General features: G+C 42.0%; 1 protein-coding gene across 3 annotated transcripts in view; it reads left to right on the top strand.

Annotated features, from left to right (window-relative positions):
- The window catches only part of dpy19l3 (dpy-19 like C-mannosyltransferase 3), a 34,839-nt gene extending 24,139 nt beyond the window's left edge, over window positions 1-10,700 (top strand). For all 3 annotated transcript variants that reach the window (XM_028402195.1, XM_028402196.1, XM_028402193.1), the window contains 3 exons: window positions 4,146-4,278; window positions 8,604-8,762; window positions 10,458-10,700. In XM_028402195.1, coding sequence (XP_028257996.1) covers window positions 4,146-4,278; window positions 8,604-8,762; window positions 10,458-10,661 — 496 coding nt within the window. In that variant the 3' untranslated portion in view covers window positions 10,662-10,700. The remainder of the gene's footprint in view (window positions 1-4,145; window positions 4,279-8,603; window positions 8,763-10,457) is intronic.
- The last annotated feature ends 2,723 nt before the right edge of the window (window positions 10,701-13,423 follow it).

The raw sequence follows: 13,423 nt of genomic DNA on the forward strand, positions 1-13,423 counted from the left end.
ATCCAGATGTGTTTTTTTCCGAGTGTGAACACCTCCAATCCGGCTGAATCCAGTTTGATTTCAAGCCGGCTAGATCCACCCTCGAGAGGTGGATCTAGCAGGATTGGCTCAAACGTGGCTCAGGTGTGAATGCAAATGTGGCTAGCGAATCCGGCTAGCCACATTATTAGCCATATTACGAGGCGCCACCTAGTGGTTTGGAGAACAGCAAACACTCTGGATGAAGCCGGATTGAGTGCGGACACAACTGTGTGCTAGCCAGATTTGAAAATAGGTCTGAACGCATCCAGTTTAAAGGCTGTCTGGGCTCAATCCTACTCTAGCTGGAATGACTTTCTCCAGTGTGAACGGGGCCATAGTGATCCCAAGGATTAGGAGTGTCTCACTCATGCTGGATGGGATTAGAACTAGGGGCCGTTTTTGCAGATTTTCTACTTGGATATCTTCATCCATTGGTTGCTGCAGTGTTGTGGTTGCTTGCCTATCCTGCACACAGCGAGTCCTTGCTTTATGAGACATTCCTTAAGATCTAAACTCAGATATCTAAAATAATTCAGGGTATCTAAATAATTCTAGTCCCGTGCTAATAGGGATGCACGCTCTCTTGTTTTGTGGATATGTGTCATTGTGTCTGCCTGTCCAATTAAAATGAATGACTTCATCCATTCTTAGAAAACACGTGCCACCGCTCATTTGTATATCAATCCTTCAGTAAAAATCCATTTTTCAGCTCCCTCTTTGAAACTGTATCCTCGTCATTTTTTTTTTTTTTACATCCTCTTTGCTTCCTCTTTGCCTGACTCCCTCTCTTGCCTCGCTCCCTTAATTGTCTTCCTGTCATCCTGCTTCTTGTCTGGCTTTAAATTGTCTAAATTAGAAGCATTTGGCCTCATCCTTAAGTGGGGGAAGTGCTGTGTCTGGAAGCAGTGCGTGTGTGCGCCTTTCTCTGCATTTAGAGAGAGTTAGAGGGACGAGCAATGTCCTTGATTGATCTACAGTACATACTTCTCAATCAGACGACACACTTCGGTAGTAATCTCTGCCTCTCTGATCCAAATAAACGTGGTCAAAAGCTCAATAGCTCAAAAGCCATTCAAGTATTTGCTGCAATGCAAATGGGGCACAGTCATGTCAGCCTTGGAGCCATCCAAAATGAGTACAAGTAGGTTGCTCAGGTAGGGCGTAAATGTTGACTCTCTGCTTTGTGTCAAGTCAAAGCAAGAAGCAGTGTAAGAAAGAAATGTCACATATCCACACTCAGTGGGCCTAAATGGAGGAAGAAACCCTACAGCCTCAGCACAGGGTATAGAAATACACACTGGGCCATGTGCACAAAAAATCAGAGAGTGGAAAAAAAAGGCAGCAGCTATGCTGTCCTCTACACTGTGAAACAGTTCCACCCCATGTGAGGGTTTGTGTGCTTGTGAGGACCAGCAGAGAGCTTGAGCCACCACCGATGCCATTCCTCTGTTCAGGAAGAGCACTGCACAGCTTCCTTATACTTGTTGTGGCTGAAGCACAGTGGTATGAACTGGTTCATCAGTTCACGACTGAAACATTGTACAGTCTAGAGCTTAGATTCTCTGCCTGACCCAAACCTTCCTGCCTCTTTACTTAATGGTTTTGATTGACACAGGATTGTTGACATCTGTGCAGATGTATTAAAAAAGAAAAAGTGAAATATGCCATGGTATCAGAGCCTTTGCTGTGACTCTCATATATTGAACTCAGGTGCGTCCATTTCTTCTGATCATCCTTCAGATGGTTCTACACCTTCATCTGAGTCCAGCTGTGTTTGATGATACTGATTGGACTTGATTAGGAAAGACACACACCTGTCTATAGAAGACCTCACAGCTCACAGTGCATGTTAGAGCAAAGAGGATCATGAGGTCAAAGGAGTAAGGAGAAGGATCTTGAAGTGTATTCTTGACCCCACTGGGAGCCAGTGAAGAGAAGCTAGAACAGGAGAGATATGATCCCTTCTGCTGATTCCTGTCAGGACTCTAGCTGCTGTGTTCTGGATCAGCTGCAGGCTGTTGATGGAGTAATGTGGACATCCTGACAATAGTGAGTTGCAGTAATAAGTAACAAAAGCATGGACGAGTTTTTCAGCATCGCTCTGAGAGAAGATGCTCCTGATCTTACCAGGAGGATATACACAGTTATTTCATATATGTTACGGCTGTTTTTCAGCTCGTTTAGAAATTCTCCGCTCTATATGTTGTTTTTTTTCCGAGCGTAACCATCATACTTCAAAACAAAATATGGGGAAATAACAATACTTTAATATGACAGTAAAACCAAAAGATGTGTTGGTTAATTTTTTCAATTTTTGTAACATGACCTCAAACCTTGAAGAGCGGTGTCTCCCTCTTCTTCTGTCTCATCTCTGAATCTACGTCTCTTAAAGTCTTCTGGAGTCTTTCAGTCTAACTCTAGGTCTACCTGTGATCAAAGAAGGTGAGAGGGTGGAGTGATCAGGTCTTCTTCATGCCCAGTCTCAAATTACAAATTGCTTTGTCTCAAAGATATGTCTAAAATTCAGAGATGGGTATACCCATAATTTTCTTTTAAGATTTTCCCCTATTGTACATTTGCCATTTGTCACCTCTTTGTACAAATTCTATGCAAGCCAGTGTTTTTTTTTTTTATGTTCTACTCTCACATTTCTGACAGAAACATGAAGAAAGCCCATATTTTAGGTTGACCACACTAAAAAACTGTCAAATTGTCAAAAACCACCATATGGCGTTTTTCAAATATTTTTTTGTATAGAAATATCATATGAAAAACCACGTTTAAAAACACGGGAAAAGCCATAATATAGCATGTTAAAAAATGTCAAATCTTCAAAAGCCAGCTAAGGGTACCCCCTTATGTGTTTTTCATATTTTGTTATACTAACATTTGGTGTTTTTCAAAAATCTAATGCAGAAATATCATAGTGTAATATGAAAAACCTAACTTTGTAACTTGTAACATTTTTGGGATGGATCTCAAAAAAGCTTTGTGAGCTCTGTTCTCCTGGTTTAAAATGTGTACTGTGGGCTCCTTAAACGTGTGTGTGTGTGTGTGTGTGTGTGTAGATGGTCTGCTGAGTCTTGTCCAGTGGAACTGTATAAACCACATTGTTTCTCCCAGGCAGCGTTATTCTTCAGGGGGACCAGTTTATATACTACTAGTGTACAGGATGAGGCGTTATTAAAGATCCTCTGGACTTTTTCTGATACTCCTGGCACATATGGATGCAAAGTTGTGTTATGTTTTATGTTTCTCTGTTTTTTATTAGTATTATTCATGGATCCTAGTGTATAATAAATACATTACAAAGTTAAGATTTTATAGCGATATCCATATAGAATAAATTGTGAAGACATAGTTAGATTAGATTAATGTATACCCAAACCCTAGGAAGCATGCCATCAGCATGCAGTTTTGTGGTGGTGATCTGTATTTATTGCTCTTGCAGTCAGCTTTGCCAGTTCACAACAGTGTGTGTGTGTGTTGGGATGAGATTAGATTAGAAATGACCCATAGATTAACATGACAGGTTAAACATAGGTGGGTGTTTGCTCTTATAAAAAAGTCAGTCACTGTCACAGGTGGTTAATAATAAAAAACACATACGCATAGACATACACACAAATAAATTGCTGTGTAACTTGTTAACACAGCGCAGCTTCACAGTGCCTGTCTCTACAGATATTTATGTGCTGCATAAACTGCCCGTGTTTAGCCATCTTGTTGTGATTTAATTTGTCTTTGCTAGAAGTGGGTTTGGATTTGCTCATGATAACTGCCGTCCTTGAAGCCGTTATGCTGAAAGAAACTTTTAAATACCATCAATACATCACAATTATAGCAGCAGATCGAAAGTAAAAACATGTGGACTGGATAGATGGAAAAATAAAGTAAAATTCAATCAAACTTTTCTGACGTCTAAATGCACCTGTGAACAGCCTCCAAACCTTTTCATCATGTTCTTCTTCTTTTTATTCTCTCTGTCAGTTTGCTTCGCACTCACAAAGTACTGCAGTGTGTCACAAGTCTAGTTATGCAATGCATTATCGGAATATTTATAAAGGTGAATGATGGGTGAATTCTCTCTCTCTCTCTCTCTCTCTCTCTCTGTTTGCCCACAGCACAAAGACCCCCAAGCAGGCGGTATTTGCAGGAAGCATGCAGCTCCTGGCTGGCATCAAGCTGTGCACAGGCCGAGTTCTCACCAACCATCCCCATTATGAAGATAAAGACCTGCGGGAGAGGACCAGACAGGTACTGTAGGCTGCAGGATAACAAAACTACCGCAGGGATTTCAAGATAAAACAATAACAATAAGTGGAAAATCTGCAGTAAATAGAAGATAATTATACCGTGTCAGCTACACAAAGGAGCCAGGTTTGATTTGACTACTAATTAGCAGCATGCGTTAGCTTTGAGCGAGAGCTAATGATTGGAGCTTTAATATTTGTGTTTTCAAAGAACTGTGAGGTCTGACGAAGCACCAAGAGTCATTACTGTGTGTTGAGCTTTAGAGGCGGCGTGATCGCAAACAGTATCAACTGAGAAAATGCAATCAGAAGCAAAGTTTGCCCCAGGGTGCTGAGGATTGTGCAGGTGAGCTGAAAATGTTTAGTGGAATAATTCAGGCAGGTGCTTGTCAGATTCAGAAACAATCAGAGGAAGAGGAGACGGCTAAGAGTGATAGGCAGAGGAGTAATAAGTACAATGAAAATGACTTGTATAAAACAGTATTTTATAAATGTACCCGGTTTGTGTTTTATGCCCAAATATATGATGAGGTACCACTCGTACCTCTAAAGGAACTAAATCCCTGGGTGTGTAAGTGTGTAACAATCAAACTAGCACAGCCTCTAATTACAGCAAACACAGGTTGATCTAACCTGCAGCTACAAGCTCACAATTCACAGCAAACTGCTCACCCAAAATCCCAGGAATGCTGTGTGACAGGTCGGCCTGTTAAAGCACGACTGTAATTAGGATGAAGCTGGCTGAAAGGTGACGTGTGCACAGGTCCTGTGGTATGAGGCAAAGAGGGAGCAGCCTGTGGATAGGAGGACGTGGTGACCCAGCGGCAGGCAATGCTTCGTTTTCTGCAGGCAGACACACAAGGGGATACAGAGGCATACAAACCATCAGTATTTGTATACACAAGGATAGTCATTCAAGGAATACGTCATACTCACAAAATTAAAAATATTAAGATCGGAAAAACAACCAGAAAAGTGAAAATAAAGGCGGCAAGAGGTGAAGGAGGATGTTTGTGTATATAGTGTGAATAGGCTGTCGTTGTAATAAACGGCATCATGTTCAGTTGGTGCATATAACTGCCTCGAAGGCCCTGACACTGTTCTCTGTCCTGTCTGTGCTGAGTCTCCTCCATACAGCCTTACTGCATTTGACTGCTGCTAATCAGAGAGCAGTTTGTTGTACCAGGGTTTGTTGGCACTGGGAAAAGATGCATCCTGAGCGTGGAGAGTTGCCACTGAGTAAAGTTTCATCGCTCAAAGGCAATCGCTCGGCCTTAGCCTGAGAATGAAAAGTGAAGGAATAGCTGACGTGGTTCTGCTAACCTTCAGCTTAGTTAGCAGCCTTTCACAGCGCCGCCGCCTCCTCCTGACTCTGTGCAGCCGGAGCTTGTTACGCCAGTCCTCTGCTGCGGGCCCTTTTCTTTTGAGCCACACATCAAATGGGACCCTGGGGGACAGAGCTTTCTGTGTCCAGCCTCTAAAACTCTGGAACTCTCCTTCTCTGAAACCCAAATGTTGAAACTTACTTAAATCACTCCAAGCCAACCATGCCTGTTGTCTCCCTGGTAATATTTGTGCTGTGTTTATTATTTAGTATGTTTTTATTTTATGCCTTGTATAAGGTACTTCAGTAAATTCATGTTTTTATTCTAACTATAACTATTACTGTATTTCAGTGTAGCTATTGTTGGTTCCATTACGTGGCATGATGATAGTAATATATTGTCTCCACATATTATTTTGGTACACTCCACTAACTGACTTTTTCCAGTTATTTCCATCTGCACTCCTCCGTCTGCAGATGGGGGGGGCAGTGACCTGCAGTGACAGTGTGAATGAATGTGCGATCAGAAGATGCACTGAGCATTAACTCAGAAAAGAATAGTAACACAAGAAAAATGGAGCCTTAAAGTGCCGCGTTACAATAAAGAGGAGACAAATGGTGGCACTTGCTCCAGAGTGCTTTTTAGTAATGAATGTTAAGAAATGCTGTATTGTTTTTTCCTGGTTCCATTAACTACGATGGATTTTTCCACTGACATTTACAGAGGAACTGCTCAAACAAAGCTGAGCTAATGCAAACATTACAAAGATTTTATTTTTCTTCTGTGTAAAGACTCTTTACATTGTGCTTTGCTTTCGTCGGTCTCCGTGTCTGTTGTTATGACACTCCGTCTATAGCAGTATGCATCGTAAATTTACTGTATGACAAAACATTGTTAACAAAAAAAAAAACAAAACAGTGTTGCAAATTAGCTCAATACTATTTGTGCTTTGCTCTCTTGCCTTCAGTGTGTGTCTTCTCTACAGTGTGCGGGTCATCTCTTGGGTAGCTGAGCCTATGTTTCGCCTCCCAGCAGGAAGTCAACCATGCTGAGCCGCTGGCGAGGCCGCAGCCTAGCATGGAGCTCATTAATGATCCACGACACTGGTGCAGACCTTCTAGGCACTAAGTGTGTGTGTGTGTGCTACTGAGGAGGAAAACTGTGGATGCATTTTCAAACATTTGTAAGAACCTTAATGATGTTCCCAGTTATTTCTCAGGCTAATTTATGTCACCACAAAATAATTCATTAGTGGACTAAAGCTACAGTTTTACCTTTTTCCTCCTGTCTGAATGGAGTCATACCTAGCAGGCATGCTAACAGTTTGTTACAGTATGTAAGCTGTATTCTGTTATCTGTTGATAACAGATGTTTCCACCTCTGTTAACTGCAGACTGCTTTTTTTTAGTGTAAAACACATTCACACACTTTTACTCAAGAGGTTTTCAACCTTTCGACTCAGAGTAAAAGTTTGATAAAAGTTGGAAAATTGGAATATGCTGCTAAAGGCCTGTGCCAGCATCATCACTTGTGACTCTAGTCATGACATGTCATGCTCCACCGAGCTGACATTTACTTTCATAAAGTTCAAGGCAGAAAAGGAGCAGCTATTGACACAGGGACACCTTCTAACAGGAAGTTATCAAGACTGTAACATGAGCAAACATTTAGATTTCTTCTCCTATGCTTTAAAACATTCTCCTGGTGGTGATTTTACCTGAAGCACTGTAATTAATGTGACAACGGCAAATGAGGCAAATGTCATCTGCTGATTCCTAAAAAGTGATGTGAGATACAGGAATTTCCCAGTTTTACTCTTATCAGCTTTGGCCCTTTGCACACTTACCCTAACTTTCTTCAGCAAGTGTGCACTTCGACCTAGACCTCAGTTATAGTGTGAGTAAAGGGACAGGAAGTGGTAACTTGGTGGTAACCAGTTGCAAAGGGAATGGAATGTAGATAGACTCGAGGAAAGAGGCAGTGGCTGAAAGCTCTTGGGCGGCCTGAGGCCTTCTGGCTGGGGGCTGTAGATACCTTTTCCATTTTGTCTTCTCTCTCTAGTCCTTAGCTGTTCTATAGTCCTGATGTTGCCTTTTGGCTCCAACTCTGATGAATAAAAAAAAAGAGTCAGACTGGTCGAGTAGTTAGTCATCAACGAATTCTTGGACAGATGAATAACATCGTCTCTGTATTTTTAGATGTGAGGACAAAAATATATTTTTATGTCATCTGTGGTGGAAAATATGTCAGTCCCATCATTGTGACGGACATATCTCTGTGGAAGGGAAATGTAATGAAATTTGGCACACACATCAACTTGGACTGGAGGATAAAGTAATAAAAAATTGATGGTCAAAAGTCATAAATTCCATGTTTGGGACACGTCAAGGTTTTTGACTTTAATTTGAATGTGGATAAGCAGAGCAGGGAGCCTCCTCTTCCTCTGTTAGTCCAGCACAGGCTCAGTGGTGCTGCTGCTGCTGGTGAGCTTCAGATGTAAAGGACAATAAAAAAAATACATACCTCCAATATACTTTGGCTGGTTTTGACTCCTTGATGGAATAGTTTATTTAACCAGAAATCAAAAATGTGTTGCTAGGTTCTAATGGGTTGCATAGTTTGTTGAAATCTGCCATGTGTTGTTCTTCATCTTTTATTCATAGCCGGCCACATACAGCAGAAAACTGAGCTCTGTCGTGTTTAGCACTTTTATAAAGTTTTTTTCTTTCTTTCTTTCTTCCACAGATTTACTCGCACTCATAATTGTTTTCATTTAGATCTGTTTTTTTTCTTTGCACATTATAATTGAACTTTCAATCACATTTTATCACAGTGTAAATCAGAAAATAAATGTGCCTGGTAATTGAGTTCCAGGAGAGAAGTTTTTCTGCTTCCAGCAATATGAGTGTTAAATTACAAAGCCAGATGGTTTTTAGGTGAACAATCAAAAACCCCTATGAATCTGAAAAAGCTTGTATTTTTCTGTGTGTGTGTTTGTGTGCAGGTGTATCAGGTGTACGCCCGCCGTTCCCCTGAAGAGGTACACGATATCCTGAGGTCTGCCGGAGCCGACTACGTGGTGCTAGAAAACAGCATCTGTTACGAAAGGAGGCACAGGCGAGGCTGCAGACTGCGAGACCTGCTCGACCTGGCCAACGGACATGTGGGTGGCATTTATTTAACGTGACTCATGTTGACAGTGTGTGTGTGGCTGCATGTGCTGTCCCCTCTGCTAACTTCTGGGACTCGGTGAAAGCTCTCAGCCTCCGCAGAGAGATCAATAGTCTCACTTCTTATCTGCGCGTCACTGTCTCTCACTCTCTCCTTCAACCTCCCTCCTCCTCTTCCTCCACCTCCTCCACCGCACTCCCTTATGTCTGTCTCTCTTTATTTTGATGTCAGATGCGCCTCGCTGGCTATTTGGATTACCAGAGGCGAGACAAGCTTCAGTCTGGCCCGGTGTGGTGAAATAACACATGAAACACTGAAACACAGTCAGTGTGTGTGTGTGTGTGTGTGTGTGTGACGGCGTAAATGTCACACAGCATACACAACATCTGACATCTTAGACAGCTTTGTTGAAGGAATGCTGGGTTTACTGCTGTGTCTGTCTTTACCTTTTCTTATTCCTTTGTTTTTCTGTCTGCCTTCTTACTTTTTTCTGTCTCCATCTTTCTCTCTAAGGTCTGATTGTGAACCCCTTAAAGCACAACAGCTTATTTACTGATCCCTTCCTGTCTCTCTCTTCAAATGTAATCATTTATATCAAATATCTGACCAAAGACTTGTTCAGGCTGACAGACATTGGTACATTTAATAACTCAGCCTTACAGGCATAGTAAGTGAAGTGTACGTCAAGGTGAGGTGGGTGGGCAGTTGCAGAAGCTTGAAGGTGTGAGTAGGTCATGCGCATATATAATTACTTCTGTCTTAATATAGTTCAGATGAGTGCCCTGCACAGTTCTCACAACAAGGGAGCTCATCAGCTAAAGACTCAGGCTGTAAACATATTTATTCCTGATGTAAAGATTGACATTTTTTAACATGGGAGTCTGAGGGGATTGACTCACTTTTGGAGCCAGTGCCCTAGTGGCTGCAGGGTGAACTACAGTTTTCTAACACTTGCATGTGATTCATGTCTTAGCCAAGTGGCAGCCTTCTGGGCTCAGACTTGAAGCCTATGCGGAAGTGTCACAACTTGTAGTTCATGCTTCAACCACTGGGGGCTGGCTCCAGAAGTGAGTCATTTTGTTGACGCTTTTTTTTCAGGCATCAGATTGGTCAGCATGTTGATTTGTTGTACTCTTTTTTTGCAATGATAGAAGAAAAGTCAAGCTATAAAAACAGATTTTGAGCAGAATAAACACCAATATCTTTTAGCAGTGAGAGGAGCCAAACATCTCAGAAAACATGTGGGAGCCAAGGTAGAAGTTGTTTTATTGATTGATGAGAAACAAAGTTCTTTCAATCAATTAAATACAACCAGTCAATACATGATACTGTTTTTATTTTCGGTAGCTCCTCATATGTAAAATGAGTCTGGTATCAAACAGGATTATTGTTCTGATAGCAGACATTTGGTTCTTTTTCCCCAGGAGAAGCAGCCCTTGAGCCCTGCATTCTCAAGTGTAATTTGATCAATATGGCAATCAATAATCCCAAAACTGTATATTTATGTAGACTCAGATTCACTTTGGCTCTGCCCTTCAGATGGGCAGAGTTTGTGCTGGTAGGATTTCAAAGAGAAATCCTCTGAGTGACTGTTGAAGACCCTGTCTGTGCTGTTTGTATATTGATGTATTAACATGAATAGAGCTCAGCGCTAACCTCCTGTGCGTCGCTCTCCTTCCCTTGTCAGATCATGGACGGACCTGGAGACAACAACCCGGACCTCATCCCCTCTGCCCACCAACGTTTCTGCGAGGCCATCAAGACGGACACGGCGGCTTACAGTGCCCTGTTCACCAGAACATTCCAGAACAAAACCTTCTATGTGTACCGGCTTAAGAAGAAACGTAAGAAAAGTGCCAAGAGCCCGTCGGAGCCCAACGTGACGCAGTAGCAGGACCAGACCTGCAAGAAAAAAAAAAAACAGCAGAGGCCAGAGAGGAGAAGGAGGTGGAGGAGGAGGAGAAGGAGGTGGAGGAGAAGGAGGTGGAGGAGAAGGAGGTGGAGGAGAAGGAGGTGGAGGAGAAGGAGGTGGAGGAAAAGGAGGTGGAGGAGAAGGAGGTGGAGGAGGCACTGAATCTGTGCTGCTCCTCTGTCTCCTCTCTGCACTGCTGCTGCGTCCAGCTGTGATCATGCCCATTATTTTTTCAACACCTGGCTCTATGAACTGTGCTGTAGGCCAGTTCAGGCTTGGGGCTGCAAGGTTAAAGAATCTGTAGGAGTCCAGCTTTGGGACTGTTCCGCTCAGTCTCCCAACCCCCCCAAAAAAAATGTTAAAAAGTTTAAACTTAAAGATTGATTTTAAAACCTTCGATTGAGTGTAATCAGAAAAAAAACTTTTCGAAAGTAACAATGAATTTACTGCTGACAGATCAATAAGAAAAAAATGTAAAGGCTCACACTGACTTGCGGCAAAACCCAAAATATGGTCTCATATTGTTTTTCTTTATAAACATTATTGATTTGAAAAAGTTTAAAATGCTACTGGAGGTTTGCCTAATCCCAGCCACTGCATACGGTGTTAGGGTTCAGCATTGGGGATATAAAGTCATAAACTCACGCACACTGCCGGATTTATATGAGCTCTGTTCAGACATATGATTGAAACTATGGTGGACAGAATTAGAAATGATCTTAATAACAAGAAAGAATGAAACCATTTCATTCAAATCCAGCTTTTAGTTTTAGTTGTGCACTTTTCTGTTGTTTTCAGCCATACTAGTGGACAGCTCAGGTGTTTATAGTCTTGTCTGAGTAGCTGTGACGGCCTGGTGACACCAGAATGTGGTACTGAGTAAACCAGCAGAGACATACACAAACAACCGATCATGGGACCATTAGACCCCAAATCCCCCAAAGGACACATCCTTTAGTTTTAATGTGTCTCATTATTATGGCGGAAACGAGCATTAAAGCAAACAGACAGCTGTTATTACCTTTCATATATTTGTTACTTTTAAAATAAAATGCTTTTACTTTGAAGGAGAGAAACAGAAAGTTTGTGTTGAGGACTCACCTTGAGGTGAGTGACTCATATTTTCTGGTGTCATCAGGCCTTTTCGATTTCATTGCACTGTCAGCTTCACCTTTGTCCAGCTAGTGGGAGTCTTGCTCAGCCACCAGTTTAACCATTGGCTTGACTCTGCCTGGACTCCGATGTTGTGAATTGTTTGTGCGACATGTTTGGCCCGCGCTGATATATGTTGTCAATTGCAAGATAATTTTGTTAGTCTGGATTCCCTGTCGGGTTCTTCAGTGTGTGTGTGTGTGTGTTTATTTTCTACAAAACTTGAGGTCAGAGCTGGTACCAAGTGATGTTCGTGACACTGTTGTTGTGATTGCTGTCATGTTTTTCTTTCTGTCGGCTCTGTGATTCTCATCAGCAGCAGTCTCAACCTTTTCGCTCTTGTCTTTCTCGCGCGCACACACGGAGCCACAAACACACATGAATAATGGAAGTGGTGAAGGAAATTGCAGCAGGCTGACAACAGCGCTGATTCTCCACAATCTCAAATAGTGTGAGAGAGAGAGAGAGAGAGAGAGAGAGAGAGAGAGAGGCAGGCCAACACGTGCATATTAAACTGAGGCTTTGTGTTTAGAAGAGAAAAGTGTGGAGGCTCATGTTTAAACAGCAGCAGAGGAGAAATGAGAGCACATCAAAACACGGATTTGCGATGATCTGAACCTCTTCCTCGTTTTCTCCCTTCAAACAGAGGAAGAGGAAGTGAGTGAAAAGCTGGAGCTGTAGTTGTTGGTTGGGCAGACAGACATAGGTACAACACACAAACACACACATACTCATCTCAGCCTGTATTTGTACACTTGTTAATAAGGACCTCTGTCTTTGATAACACACACACACGCAGATGTGTGGAACATCCCTCGTATGTGTATGTGGGGGCTTTTGTGTTCGTTAACTGGGCGGCCTCGTTCTAATGCATACCAATCGGATCAGCGCGGAACGGCCTCCATCCTCCCGTCTTCATATTGGATGTTTAATTTAGAAGATGTCTGATTGCTTTATTTGAGAGCGAAGTGATTCCATTATGTTTGCCTAATAAGAGTGTACTAATGTAATATTTTTTTCAGCACTGTTAATTTCCATACATATTGGGATTAGTAGTTCATTGGGAGGACGGCTGTCTGCCTATGGTTTATTTAATGAAGAGGAGACTTACATTAACTTGTACAAATCAGCTCTGTTTTTTTTTTGTGAAGAAACTGGTGCCGAAAAAAAAAAAGAAGAAGCTTGGAAACCAGACAGCTTCGTGCAGCCGATGGATTTCTATGTCAGCAACAGAGGCCTGTTTCTAATGTGCCATGATGCCTGTTTCTGAGATAACACTGCTTCTACAAATGTTTTAAAAAGTAAAACAAAAGGAGGGGTTAGAATCTCATGTGAAGGGACATGAACAGATGAAAACACACAATAATACGCTTCTCTCTTGCCAAATTTAAAAATCACTGACTGTGACTTTTCTAAGTGTTTTTGTTGCTAAAGCCTGAGGGGGGGGTGATCATTTTTAATCACTGCATCCATCCAGACACACACACACACTCTCCTCTGAGCCAGCACCATATAAATACATTATAAATACAGATTTTAACATGCCGTGTAAATAAATAGCACGTGTGTTGGGCAACATGTGTTCACAC

Source organism: Parambassis ranga, chromosome 3 (assembly GCF_900634625.1).
Source record: "Parambassis ranga chromosome 3, fParRan2.1, whole genome shotgun sequence".
Taxonomy (NCBI): Eukaryota; Metazoa; Chordata; class Actinopteri; family Ambassidae; genus Parambassis; species Parambassis ranga.